Raw genomic sequence first — 14694 nt, 5'->3', positions numbered from 1 at the left:
TGGGGACGGGGAAACACCCCTTATCAACAAGGGTGCCTGAATGAAGCATATTTGTATACCTAACCCTTAACTGTATCCCACAATATCAAAATAAAAAATATTGATATATCAAAAAAAAATTATTAAAAAAAAATACTTCTACTATTAAAAAAAAAATTAGCTGGGTGTGGTGGTATGTTCCTACAGTCCCAACTACTTAGGGGGTTGAGGTGAGAGGATTGCCTAGGCCTGGGAGGTCAAGGCTGTGGTGAGCCATGATCATGCCACTGCACTCCAGCCCAGGCAACAGAGTGAGACCCTAATTCAGGAAAAAGGGCGGGAGAAATGGCTTGCAAAGATTGCAAGGCTCTGGGCTAACGTTTTGTTGTCTGCTATGTTTGAGGGTTTTTAAAAAGAGTATATGGAGAAAGAAAACCAGCAGCTCCCATGCATTCCTCTACCATGGGGCTCATGGAATTTCATGGCAGTCTTTATTTATGGGTAAGGTTACATACACTGGGACTATGTCTTGTCTCTCTTTGCAGTCCCGGAGGTGCCCAGTGTGACCCCAAACTAGCAGGTGCTCCACACATGTTGGTCAAGCTGTGGAAACTCCAGAGGATGACGGCAGTTAGTGCGGTGACAGGAAGGCCACCCCCACCCCACAAGGAGTGGTCAGTAAGTGGGACCTCCTATTCACTGAGCGATCCTGCTAAAGCCCTCCTCTGTAAGGAGGGACTGCCGAGAGCAGAGAATGGAGGCACCCCAGATGTCTTGTCAGACGTCTCTGAAGTGGAACTCTAGCTAGAGTTTGAACAAGTGCCTCGTGGTTGTCTGGTGTCTGAAGATCTTGGAAGGGAGGGAGGGAGGGAGGTTGGTTGGTTGGAAGGAAGGAAGGAAGGAAGGAAGGAAGGAAGGAAGGAAGGAGGGAAGGAGGGAGGGAGGGAGGAAGGGAGGGACAATGATCAGCCAAGAGCTGTCCAACCCTCTTTGCCCTGACTCGTTCTCCAAATCCCTGTTTTGAAGGATGTGTCTTAAAACTACAGGTCCGGTCAGGCTCAGTGGCTCAGCCTGTCATCCCAGCACTTTGGGAGGCCGAGGCGAGTGGATTGCCTGAGCCCATGGGCTCAAGATCAGCCCGGGCAACTTGGCGAGACCTCACCACCACAATAAATGAAAAAAATCAGCTGGACATGGTCGTGCACACCTGTGGTTCCAGCTACTAGGAAGACCGAGGCAGAAGGATCGCTGGAGCCCAGCAGGTCGAGGCTGCAGTGACCGTGAGCATGCCATCGCACTCCAGCCTGGGTGGCGGAGTTGAGACTCCAACTCAAAAACAAAACAACAATGACAAACTACAGGTCCATGGTTGTTGAAGTTATTAAGAATTCTGAAGATCTTCCTGGTGGAAGCAACCCATTTTGGTGACGTTAAAGTCTCAGCTTGTTCTGATGGGTTCGAGCCTGCTTACGTTCACTGCTGGTGCCAGTACTTCCCTTGAGCAAGTCTTTGGGCTTACAGGGGGCGGGGGGAGGAAGAGGGAGGAGGACTACCTCACTCAACAATGCAGGGAGGAGGGCAAAAGCCACCCGGGACACCATCCCTGCTCGTGACCAACTAGTCCACCAGAGCCAGGAGATTCAGAGCTGAAGGGCTCTCACCTCGTGCCCTGTGCTTGTGCTCTGACATCTCATGGGCACCTTCCCGTTCTTTCCATTTGCTTTGGGGTCTCAAAATGCTCCACAAAACTGCTTCAAAACAGAGCATCTCTATCTCAGCTGGAGTCACAGTCCACTAACTTCCTTTGGCGTGTCCTAGGGGACCTCTCTAGGCTACTGGGGAAGCTGCCCCTGGAACACAGGCTGAAACCTAAATGGGTCAGCATAGAATATACTGGTATAGGACCATGGGAAAACATTGCTATGGTGTCTATTGCTGTAGAAGAATCTTGCCTGTGTCAGCACAGGATGATGAGAGGAGGGACACACTCACGCTTGTGAACACACATCCGTCCTTCAAACATCAGCAGAACGTACCCACGAGCAACCCTCACAACATTCTTAGCTTGCTTTTGTTTTCTTGGACCTCTGAAACATATAAAAAGAATGTCTTGTGGTACCTCTGGGGAAACGGGACACATGCTAGGTGTCCTCGTGCAGTGGAAGCTGAATACCAACAAATCATGCCTCCATCTGGTGCTGAGGTTCCAAGTTCCATCCAGTGAGACCCAAGAGGTGAACTCATGCAACATGAACACCATCCAAGATAGAGAGAAACAAAGCCGTTTTGGATGGAGAAACGAGAAGATCCTATTGTGAGAAGATCAGTCCTACTGGATGAAGACACCACCACGCTCCACAGAGCAGCTAGGAGAAACAACACATGCCATCTTGTCGGATGCAACAGATGACAAACGCTGGCAAATAACCAGACACCCCACAGTGCAGGGCAAGGCAATCTGCTAACAGCAGGACTTTCTGCTACGGTGGAAATAAAGTTAGAAGGCACTGCATTTATTCATACTATCAATAAAAATATCAATGAAATATAAAATTATATGAGCACATACACCTCCATCCAAGCCCTCAACAATGGCTTTCCTAGTTTAACTTCTGTCTTATTCGTACAAGGCCAAATGCGATATGTATATGATTTTGCCTCAGCTAAGCCAGTCTTGCCAAAGACCCCTCATTCAAGGGAGTGGAGTAAAGTGGTTAAAAGTGAGGGTTTTGCAGAAAACCGAAGTCCACATGTTCTCACTCATATATGGGCACTAGACACTGGGAACACACGGGCCAAGGATGGGAACAACAGTCCCTGGGCACTGCTATTCACAAATGCGGGGAAAGAGGGAGGGGGATTGAAGGATGCAAAACCACCCACTGGGTGATCATGCGTCCCACCCTGGCAAGGGGTGTGCTCATCAGAAGCCTGAACTTGCAATCACACAACACACCTGTGTGACAAATCTTCACCCTGGATTCTAAACTAAAATTGAAATTGAAAAAACTGTGGTTTTGGGAGCTGGGCTGGGATCCACATCTGGCTAAGTACTTACTGGCTGAGCAACCTTGGGCACTCAACGTCTCTGGGCTTTCTAGCTATAAAATGGAGGGGAGGCAGCAATGCTGACGGAATGGAATGCTTATGTTAATTAAATGCAACATCTTAAGGGCTTTGCAGATAGTTTATGCTCAGTAAACTATGGTTGCTCCTACTTTGGGAGGTGTGAGGCCCAGGAAGTCAAGGGGACAGGTTGTGTGTTTTTCACTCATGCACCAAATGGCCAATCTCTGGGGTGGGCGTCAAGGAAAGAGAGGAAGGAAGGAGAGAGGTTGTCTTGTAGCCTCAATGGGCGTTTTCCAAGCTGCCTATTCCTCAGGCCCCTCCTGATGCAGAGTGGTTCTCTAGTGAGTCCCTGCTGGGAATATCCTAGCCTGGCTGCCATGCTGGGATGAAGCAAAGCTTGAGACACACTGCATGAGGATAGCTTGATGAGGACTCCGCTACCTTAGCTGGGCAAACATCTTCCAAAGACTGTCAAGGGATGCAGGAAGCATAGAGCGGACATCAGCCAGACTAAGAAACTTCGCGATACTTGAGGCCCTGGTCAGACTTCCAGCTGTAATATGGCAGGAATCTGTTTCTACATCAAGGTCCCTGGAGGAGAACAAGGGTAAGATTGTCCAGGCTAAAGCCTTCTGCCTTCTAGTTCCAGTCATCTTCTCTAGGGGAGGATAGAGCTTAGGGGAGTGACTCCCACAGAGTGCTGAGGGGCTGGCAGGGTGTCCAGCCCCCAGAGAAAGGTCACAGGGAATTGTGTCTACTCCATGCCAGCTCCCAGAAGGCCAGAGGCCACAGTCCTCCAGAAAGGAGGCAAGTTCCCCCTGACTTTTCAATAACCTGTGCACCCAGCTCTGAGAAGAAGTTGTTGGTTGCTTGAGTCCCCTAAAGCAAGCAACTGCCCATGAAAAGAAAGCCAAGTCTGACACTGAACCAAGGGTCTAAGGCCTCCTGATTCTGGGTTGTAACATTATCACTTGTCACTTTTCCATCTCCTAGTCTCAATTAGGTCTCAAGAATCCAGGAATCAAAGCTTTCCTTGGGCCCTCACAGTACTTGAATCATTTATTTTGATACATTTTAATGCATTTAATACCACTTTTGTTGGGGTGAGTACATATGCTTTTTAAAACCCTTTGAGGTTATTGTGTATTCATTTATTTTATTTTATTTTGAGGCTGAATCTCACTCTGTTGTGGTTGGCTGGAATACACTAGCACAATCATAGCTCAGGGACTATAGGCAAATGCTATCACGCATGGCTAATTTTTTGATTTTTTTTTTTTTCCAGGCTGGTCTCGAATTCCTGGGCTCAAGCAATCCTCTCGCCTCAGTCTCCCAAAGTGCTGGGATTGCAGGCACGAGCTGCCTAGCCTGGCCTTTTTATGTATTTATGATAGTACACATTACAGGCATGAACGTTCTGACCTCTGCAAAATATGTCACAAAAAGTATGTGAGACAAACTATTCAATATGGTTTTTAACAAAATAAAAAGACTTACCTGAGCTGGCAATGTCTCGCTGAGTATATATTTTTTAAAAAAAATCAAAGTCCTTAATTTATAGATTGTCTTCAGATATCACTACATTCTTTAAATCTGTTCTTAGATGGGATTTTCTTTCTTTCTTTTTTTTTTTTTACTTTTTACGTCTGGGGTAATGACACTAACCTATTCCATATGTGCCACAGACAGCAAATAGAGACAGTCTTGGAAAACATAACGCCAAATGTTACCTTTAAAGTTCAAGGCAAATGACATCCTTCTCACCTTTCTACACATTCCTTGACAACAGCAAAATTTCCATCTCCTATTGTTCTTCCGACTTTATATCGTTCTGTGATTGTGGCTGGAATCTGGAAGCCTTCCTCCGACACTTCTGAAAGAATCATTAATACTTTTTTATTGGTAGAAAAAGGGACACAGATGTTGGACTGGGAAACATTTAGAAGTATCATTGGATAGACTGGCGCTGATTCAGAATCAATATGTCATTTTTAGGGCAGGGAGGTAACCACCCCCCTCCCCCGATGACATTGTATAGACTCAACAGTTTCCAGGAAGACAAATGATTAACACAAGGAAATACGCGGGGTCCACCCCCACATAGGCAAGCGCAACTTGGGTTTTCCGCTCTAGTGGGGATTCTGAGGAAGTTTGTTTGCTTTGCTTCATGCCAATTTGATCAGCAGCATTTGCTGGTTACCCGCTGTGTCTAGAGAAATGGCATTCCCACACACGGACGCAGGAGGACAACACTGTTCGCGAGGGACTCTGGGCTGCTCCATGTGGGGCAAGCATAAAAATCGCCTCCTGTTTGGACGCTCAGTTTTACTACATCCTGAAATGGAGATCTCCGTAAAATTCCTTCTGAACTAAGCAGTGACGGCCACCCGTCCCCAAGATCCGAGAGCAGGTTTCAGACAAATGTTCCCACCCGCAACCTGCGTGGCAGATGGCGAGTTAAAATGACAATATCTCTTACGTCTGTGAACGGAACTGTTTTGTAGTTTCAATTATGTTAGTGCCACTAACACATCGTGTTTTCCCCCTGAAAAATACATTCTGAGATATTTTACAAATGCCTAATAATGCTTTAAATATCAAGGCCATAAAACGAAATAAGCTGCACTTAGGTCACATAAATATGCTGGATAACCTTTAACATCTTAGGGGTGTAAAAAGCCTTTTACAGCTGGGCTCTAAAATGTACTCACTTTAAAGTTATAAATCCTGGTTCTCCCTCAGGCAACCTGAATACAGAATGTGATGGAAGACTGGTGTGTTTTCTAAATGTGTTCCTCTTCTGACCTCTCACCATAAACTGAGGGTAAACATTCCTCCTCAAAATAGAATTAAAACCTTAGGCAGTGGATGGGCTTCGTGGTCATTTTTGTATTCACATTTGCTCCATATTGTTGCAGAAAGACAAACGGAGACTCAGAATCATCAATATCTGCACTGGGGCCTTCTTGTGAAGACCGTCAGTCTTGCACCACTCTAGATTCTAGAGTGGATGGAGTTTCTGGAAAGTGTTGAACAAATGCAGGACATTTGTTACTGCCACTTTTCACTGGCATTTATGCCATCTCTTCACCTCTTTATTATTATTATTGTTGTTGATGTTATTATTATTTTTTTAGTCTGGGCCTCACTCTGTTGCCCAGGTTGGAGTGCAGTGGCATGATCATGGTTCACTGCAGCCTCAATCTCCTGAGCTCGGGTGATTCTTCCATCTCAACCTCCCAAGTAGCTAGGACTACAAGCGTGCACCACCACAGCCAGCTAAATTTTTCATTTTCTGTAGAGATGAGACCTCCCTATGGTGCCCACGCTGGTCTCAAGCTCCTGGGCTCAAGCACACCTCTAGCCTTGGTCTCCCAAAGTGCTGGGATTACAGGTGTGAGCTACCACATCTGGCTCTCTTTACCTCTCTCAATAGGTGACATTTTACTCTTACCCTATACTGGAAGCTATCTAGGTGGTCTCCAGAATAAAGTAAGGGCCAGGGTCAACCCCCTCAAGCCCATCCCACCCCCAAAGAAGCTACAATTTTGCCTCTGCTTGAAGAACTCAGTCTGGGGGTTTTTGTGTACTCAAAGCCACCAAATTTATAAAACATCCAGATAACACAGTCTTAAGGCTCTTCACTACACGACTAAAAAAAGTAACCATCCTTGGCTGGTGGGGTAAGTGTGACCCTCTGGGAGGAAATGAGAGAGAGCACCTCCGTTATGCTTTCCTGAGGGAGCATACATTGAGACACCCATCCAAAGCACACTTGGGATTTTTTTTCCTGTTGATAAAGGGCACCTTTTAGGCTTTTGGTTAAAAAGGCTCAGCCAAAAGCTTAGGTCAAGAACCATTTCAGGCCGGATGTGGTGCCTCACACCTGTAATCCTAATACTTTGGGAGGCAGAGGTAGGAGGACTGCTTGAGCCCAGGAGTTAAGGACCAGCCTGGGCAACATTGCGAGACCTCATCTCTACAAAAAATAAAAAATAAGTCAGGTGTGGTGATGCATGCCTGTAGTCCCAGCCACTCAGGAGGCCGAGGCAGGAGAATTTCCTGCGTTGGAGGCACTGGTAAGCCGTGATTGTACCACTGAACTCCAGCCTGAGCAACAGAGTGAGACTTTGACTCAAAATTAAAATAAAATAAAATAAAATAATTTTAAAAACGTTTTATTTCACCAGGAAAACACATTGGAACAAAAGAAATTTCTGGGTGGCTGAATTTCATACTTGTGGAAATAAAAAAAGTCTGACACTGCATAGTGGTCAGCAAATTATTTTTACATAAATCACATATCTCATTTAACATAATAAAAATACTTCCCTTAAAGGGTACTTTCTTTGGAAAAAAAATTTAAATCATATCATTTAAAACAAATGAGAGGAGCAGACTGCTTTATAGTGGCTTGACTGTATCACATTTATACTTTTCCAAATGCTTTCCAGAATTGATTTGTGCCTGATAGCAACTCCCAGGGAGGAACTAGGTGAGTATCACAACCTCCAGTTTTTAGAAGAGAAACTAAATGTGCAGAATTGAAGAGCCTTGTCCAAAACAATCCAGTGAGTTAGTGATAAAGAAAGTTCTAGAACCCAGGCCATTTGACCACATCACAGAGAAATTCAGAAGTGAATTAGCGCAAGGATAGCTCTGCAACTTGCACCCATTAATTCTTTTTGTAAAGGTATGCTTTCATAATTGAGTTCACTCAAGTTAGGGTACATCTGTGGGACTGTAATGGTCAGGAGAGCACCGTTTAGTATATCTTTAATATACTAAAAGTGGCTGGGCTCAGTGGCTCAGCCTGTAATCCCACGCTTTGGGAGGCTGAGGTGAGTGGATTGCCTGAGCCCACGGATTTGAGACCCACCTGGGCAACTTGGAGAGACCTCGTCTCTACAGTAAATCAAAAAATCAGCTGGGCATGGTAGCGCATGCCTGTAATTCCGGCTACTTGGAAAGCTGAGGCGGAAGGATTGCTGGAGCCCAGCGGGTCAAGGCTGCAGTGGCGTCAAGGCTGCAGTGGCCGGGAGCGGCCACTGCACTCCAGTCTGGGCGACAGACTGAGACTCCAACTCAAAACAACAACAAAAAAAACTACAAGTGAGCAGAGTTTGGGAAAGCAAAGGCCACCATTATCCCCTCTTATCTCCAAAGCAGACAACAGTGGGCCTTGTCAGGATTATGTATGCCTTCAGGGGATGTAAAAAAAAGTCTCTAAACTGGACCAACTCGCTCTTCCCATTCCCAGAGTAGATAACCATTCCCAGTTAGGAGCCATATTCAATTCTGTCCCCTGGCAATTGACCCTCAAGAGCTCCTTAGGCTTGACCATGACCTTCTGTCTGAAAAGTTAATAGTTTGTTGGAGCAAATTTAGCCAACCCATCCTCTGCCTCCTCAGATAACAAGGCCCACGCCCATCACCTTCTCCAGGGCCATCGTTCTCGTCCATAGAGCTGCAGACTTTGGTGGATGCAAGTGAAGTCGAGGAACCGCCATGCTGAGAGCTCTGTAAGGGGACAGAAAGAGAGGATTTAAAAACCAGGTCTCCATGTGCTACGCCCAGCCTGGTGTCTCAGGAGATAGATTTGCCCACCACCAAGGAGGATCTGGTCTTAAAGCTTGGAGAAAGAGTTCCTTAGTGTGATCACTTAAGGGCCACCTCTCCCTCCTTCCCTAATCACCAACGATAGGTTGTGATGACAGAATCAGGCAAATTATTGTTAACTTGGATATTCCATGGCTTTTTATTCCTTTTGCTCAAAAACAGCCTCTTTTAAGCTCACTGTTTGGACTGGATGGATTTTGGGCATTTCACCTCACTCTTCCACCGTCTGTCGGCAAATGGGCCTCAAATATGGCATCATTCTGATCTCACCCACTGTTTTTACAATAAAAAAAGTTTTTCATCAGTTTCTTTTGATAAGATATCCCCCCAAAATAAATATTCAGCCTTACCATAATTTTAGGAGAAAGGTTCAAGGGTGGGTTTGTTAATTCCACTTTGAGATAAGGACACAGCCCTGACCAGGTTACTGGTTTGTTAAGGGTTACACGATAAGTCTGAGGTAAAGACAGGAATAAAAGTCTAAGCCTGGAGATTCCCTGTGGCGAATTTTCACCCAAGACCCATGAGAGCAAACAGGGCAGCAACTCTGAGAGAGTGCAGAAGACCAAACCATACCAAATATTTAACACTGTGATTGGCTGTGGGGCAGTGCTTTAACAATGACTGTTTCCATCTCTGCATCTATCTCCTGGGAAAACAATTTGCACATTTCAATGCTATTTCTAAATAGTGAACACAGCTTGTCCTAAAAGATCTTCCTTCTGTTTCCCTGGGTTTATCCACTTGGTTGGCCTGATGGGAGCAGGAGGCGGTGAGGGGGTGGCACTGGCTCATGGTGCCGGCTGTCTGTGGAGCAGAGAGAAGGGAAAGAGTGTCTGTAGTCGAATTAATAATGAAGAGGTGGCGAGAAGCACAGCTGACCTGTTTTTCCTCTGCTTACCTGTTTCCTGTCAACCCCCTCCCCCATTCCATCTAGCCTTTAACCGCGGACAAAGGGGGAGGGAAGAGAGTTTTATATAATTTCATTATGCCCAAGCATCCTGCGTAGGAAAGTCAAAGATTTTAGTTTTTATTTTAGGAGACGAATATAGCTGGGGAGATGCTACCCAGAGCACGGCAGGGCCATCATTTTTCTGAGTGTGACTAAAATGAGTGTATCCCATTGGGCAAGTTCATAAAACCTACCAGTTGACATCTTTGGGATAAAAGTTAAAGTGATAGTAATAATGCGTGTGCTGTCCTAGAGAACATTCTGGAAGTTTTGTGATGACTTTTGTATACCCCTGACTGTCACACAGTTCATGTATGTGCCCCTTCTTTTCCAATAGCATAAAAAAATCCCTCCCCATCCCGGTGACCCTGGTGACTTGAGCTCTTTTTCCATATTTCCTCACCCAGCCCCTACTTTGTGACCAGGAGAACACATTTGTCATACATCAGGCCAGAAAGACAGATTCAGATTGTAACCTTGAAACAGAGATTTTCTTACTGTGATACCATGTAATCCTAATGCACTCTGTTGAAGGGACTGGAAACATATAAGCTTCTAAGCCGCGCTCTGCTGACTTTTACAGATGGATGTCTGTTTGTGAAAACCTTGTATTTATGATATTGCAATATGAGGCTGAGACAAAACAGACTTATTTTGTCGATAACTGGAGAAAATAAACATTAATGCAATTGCATTGGAGGAGAAGGTGTGTGTTTTCCAGAACAAGAGGATCCTTTATTTCTTTGTCATTGTTTTTGCTATAGACATAATGGTGTTCCAAGTAGAAAAGCACTAAACAAATGTTTCAAATGTAGACCTTCTCTTTTAGGCTTTCTGGTCCTTGAAATTCTTCCAGCAGTGTTTAATAATGCAGACACATTGTAGTTTAGGGTGGCAGGTGCTGCATTGTCATATGGTGGTTTAAATTTGAGAATACAAAGACACATTCTTTCACCAAATTAATAGACCAGTAATGTGTTTCCTAGCAAAAATGTCCACGATTTAGACACTCAATTCCAAAAGCTTGTTCTTTTAATAAGAACACCAGGTACTCAGTACAGAGCTCTGACCCAAAGTCTATGAAAACATCTTTTAAACCATAACATTCTATAAACTTGCTGGATACTATTCTCTAAACTGCTTATCAACTAATGAACTGCATTTTCAAAAATGCCATCAAATGGCTGGTCCCTGAAACCTTGCCACAATGCCAGCTGTGTTTTCTCCACTTTATGAACAAAAACATCTCAAAGTTTTTCTGGTTAAAAAAAAAAAAAAAAAGTAGAGTTAACACAAGTTTGCTTATGCTTGCAATTGCTTATTTTCAACTTTAGGTTTGTGTTTTTGAAAATTTACCCCAAATTATTTCAAATTTCCTGCTGTCTGAGAGTAACACACGTGGGATAGTATTAAGAGAAAAACATATTTACTGACAAACAGTGGACTCTGAAAATGGAAAGTTCTCATTTTATTTTCAAATGCCTCAACTGAGTAAAACAAACGCATTAAGCTATTCTTTTTGTCCCCCACAGAAGATAGTTAACACTAAATCACTAAATTTTTTGCCAAGATAGTGACCATTCCTGGACTCAAAGAGTTTTAGGGACTAGGACGGACCTTAAATATTTCCTATTCCACCCTATCTCCATCTGGAGAACAGATTATTTTCTACAGAAATCCCAGCTGGATGGCCAGGTGGCCTCTGCCCAAACACCTCTGGTACCGAACACACTATTTTCTGAGGCAGCTCCATCATTGCTAATAGGAGGCAAAGAAAAGGAGGTTCTTCTTTAAGTTATGTTGAAATTATGTCCCTCTACGTTTTCCATTTCCCATCTTGCATCTGTAGAGCTAGGCATCATTTGTTTTTCACACAGCAGTGCTTTAGTATTTGGAAACAGCTACCAGGCTCCTCCTGTGTCCTCTCTTTTTCCATCTGAGTATTCCCACTTTCTTTGGTTGTCCAACACGGGACAGGGCTCCATGACTTCCTCACCCTCCTTTGGAACCACTCCAGCTGTCAATATCGCTCTTTAAAGCAGCTTCTCAAAAGTGAATGCAGTTTTCTAGGTGTGCTCTCACCAGCGTAGGACAGAGAAGGATCGAGTTTTCTTTCTCGTGAATCAACTATTAATTCACGTCAAGGTTTGATGGTTGTGTATGGATGGAGCCTTAGCCCTTCAAGCTCATACTGCGCTCACAGGTATGTCATGTTCTCCTGTGTTTGGGAGGTTGCTGTTTGGAACCCATGGATGCAACTGATCTAATCAAGGTAGAAAAAATCTCACCCAATAACTTTAGCTTTGGTTGGAGGAAATATTTATTCATGCTTGGTGTCTTCTTTATTCTATTCCTATCCTTCCTACCTTGTTATTTTTGAGAACTCTGATTTTTGTCACCGAACGTATTTGCTGTCTTTTATTTGAAGCCATTTCAGTAATCAGCATGGCTCTTTGAGTAAGTCTGTTACTAATCCACCTAAGTATTTTAACTTAGACCCTGTTGGAACATTCTGATTACTTATGATTCATTATTCTGATTGAAGGGTTTAAGCATAGTAAAGGGAAAACGTGTAAGTTCCTGCTCTCTGGAACTGACCTAGTAAGATAAAACAGACTCGGTTTATGACCAACAGAAGGTGAAAAGCCCACCTATGTTTGTGACTGCTCATACATGAAATTGGTTGGCCTATTTGGTTTGTCTGAGCAGATAAGCCATTTTACAGTCCACATGCTGATAAGATTTTATGTTTGCTTCAGTCAGTTTGCTAATTCCAAGGCATCTGGGTGTACCGTACAAAACATACAGTTATTTTAAAATTTGAGGTAATTAGCTGCTCTGAGAGATGTTGTAACATTTGAAATGTCATCGCTCCCAAGCAGATTTAATGGGAACCACTCGGGCAGGTTGTTGGCACCTGGACGCTTTTATGGCACACCTTCATAAAAGCACTGCCCTAAGTAAGAACACATCCTAAGAGTAGCTACTTAGCCTGGGATCATATAACAGATGGAGAACATATCACACGTCTAGAAGGAAGTGTGAAAGCTGACTTCACAGCTCTAACCACATTTTACCAAGATGTATCTGATGCTATGCAGTGAAAAACAGACCATTTTAAACGGTATGAGTTACTCCTGCCATTTGTATGAATGTTGTCACTCAGGCTGGGGTCCACACTGCCTAAAGATTTTGAAAATATCCAATTGGCGCCATTGATCTATTCAAGGTAGATCAACCAGGGTACCTGCATAATGAACATTTGTATACCTACCTAACCCTGAATTGTACCCCACATCTTTAAAATAAAAAACTTAAAAAAAACAATCTTATCTGATAACTTTAGCTTTGGCTGGAAAACTACTATTTCCACTTCAGCTTTTTGTCTTGACATAGTTATTTGTTAATACTGATTTGAAAAATGGTTTAAAAGAATTTAGAAGTCAAGTAGCCACTGTGTTCTGATTTCTGGATCAATTTTATAAAGGAAACACAACCAATAAATTTTTAACAAACTCAAACAGTTGTCTTGGTGATGTTGGTTTTTAGGTCTACAGAAGCTCTAAAGGGGACCTCATGTAACAAAATTAAATAACAACGGTGCAGAGAGTTTAAAACCCACAGGATTCCAGAAAAGCCATATATTCATTTACTTCTCAAGTGAGTGTAGAACAATAAGTTGGTGGCATTATTCTGCAATTATGAATAAGGCTCCATTATTTGAAACAAGGCACAAAGGGGACTCCTTTTTTCAAATTCCTTTGTCTGCATTCTTCATAGTATGTTCATCCTAAATAAAGTTTGTGGCACAGGCAGGCATGAGGACAACTAAGAAAGAATACTGTGAAACATGGAAAATGGTATCATAAAGATTTGGTCACGCCGAGCACAGTGGCTCAGGCCTGTAATCCCAGCACTTTGGGAGGCAGAGGCAAGAGGACTGCCTAAGCTCAGGGGGTTTGAAATCAGCCTGGGCAACTTGGTGAGACCTCGTCTCTACAATAAAACAAAAAATAAGCCGGGAGTGGTAGCACATGCCTGTAGTTACAGCTACTTGGAAGACTGAGGCAGAAGGATCGCTGGAGCCCAGCAGGTTGAGGCTGAGGTGGCCGTGAGCATGCCACTGCACTCCAGCCTGGGTGACAGAGTGAGACTCTGACTCAAAAAAATAAAAAAAATTTTTAAAAGGTCGGGCTCTGTGGCTTAGCCTGTAATCCCAGCACTTTGGGAGGCCAAGGCAAGTGATTGCCTGAGCCCACAGGTTCGTGACCAGCCCGGGGAACTTGGCGAGACCTCGTCTCTACAATAAAAATTAAAAATCAGCCAGGCGTGGTAGCACATGCCTGTAGTTCTGGCTTCTTGGAAGGCTAGGGCAGAAGGATCGCCTGAGCCCAGCAGGTGGATGTGAGCATGCCACTGCACTCTACCTGGGCACCAGAGTGAGACTCCAACTCAAAAAAAAAAAAAAAGATTTGGTGAAACTTTTTAAAAGACTGGAGAACTGTTACTCATGAAGTTGATTTACTGTAAGGAGAAGGAAATGAACATGGGAACCATGGTATTCCATCTATGTCAGGGCAGCCATGAGAGCCAAGATTACAAAAATAAGCGCATTTGGTCACAACCAGGCCTATACTGTCTGTCGGATCAGGCTGTCTTCCCTGCTTCCCCTGTCCAGTCACTGCGCTCACCTAGGCCAAGATCCCTACATTCATACTCTAAGTCATTTGTCCCAGAGTCTGTCCCATGGGGTAGCCACCTGCCTTCCCTCCTGAGCTACTCTTCATGGAGTTATCGTTGGGAGGTGGGCCAGGAAGCCATCTATACTGTATTTCCTCTGAAGAGAGTAACTTCCTTTATGATTCACTCCTCAAATGGGATTCTCAACCTACAGGGAAGGGTGGTCAGTCCTCTTTTGGCACCCGCTCCATTTTAAACTCTAGTTCTCTTAAGAAAAAGTATGAATGCAATCTGGAATTTTTTTTTTTTGAGTTGGAGTCTCACTCTGTCGCCCAGACTGGAGTGCAGTGGCCGCTCCCGGTCACCGCAGCCTTGACCTGCTGGGCTCCGGCGAT

At 44.2% G+C, this 14694-nt stretch overlaps 1 protein-coding gene across 5 annotated transcripts in view; it reads right to left on the bottom strand.

Moving 5' to 3' along the window:
* The window catches only part of DCLK1 (doublecortin like kinase 1), a 373078-nt gene that overhangs the window by 65306 nt on the left and 293078 nt on the right, over nt 1-14694 (bottom strand). For 4 of the 5 annotated variants that reach the window (XM_008060373.2, XM_008060372.2, XM_008060375.1 and 1 more), the window contains 2 exons: nt 8484-8568; nt 4813-4921 (listed from right to left, as the gene is read on the bottom strand). In XM_008060373.2, the coding sequence (XP_008058564.1) occupies nt 4813-4921; nt 8484-8568 (194 nt within the window). Of the gene's footprint in view, nt 1-4812; nt 4922-8441; nt 8569-14694 lie in introns of all 5 variants that reach the window. The other variant, XM_021713540.1, reaches the window with a different exon arrangement.

The sequence above is a fragment of the Carlito syrichta genome, unplaced genomic scaffold (assembly GCF_000164805.1).
Source record: "Carlito syrichta isolate Samal-C Ts95f unplaced genomic scaffold, Tarsius_syrichta-2.0.1 Scaffold304601, whole genome shotgun sequence".
NCBI lineage: Eukaryota > Metazoa > Chordata > Mammalia > Primates > Tarsiidae > Carlito > Carlito syrichta.
This window is presented reverse-complemented; position numbering and strand designations above follow the sequence as displayed.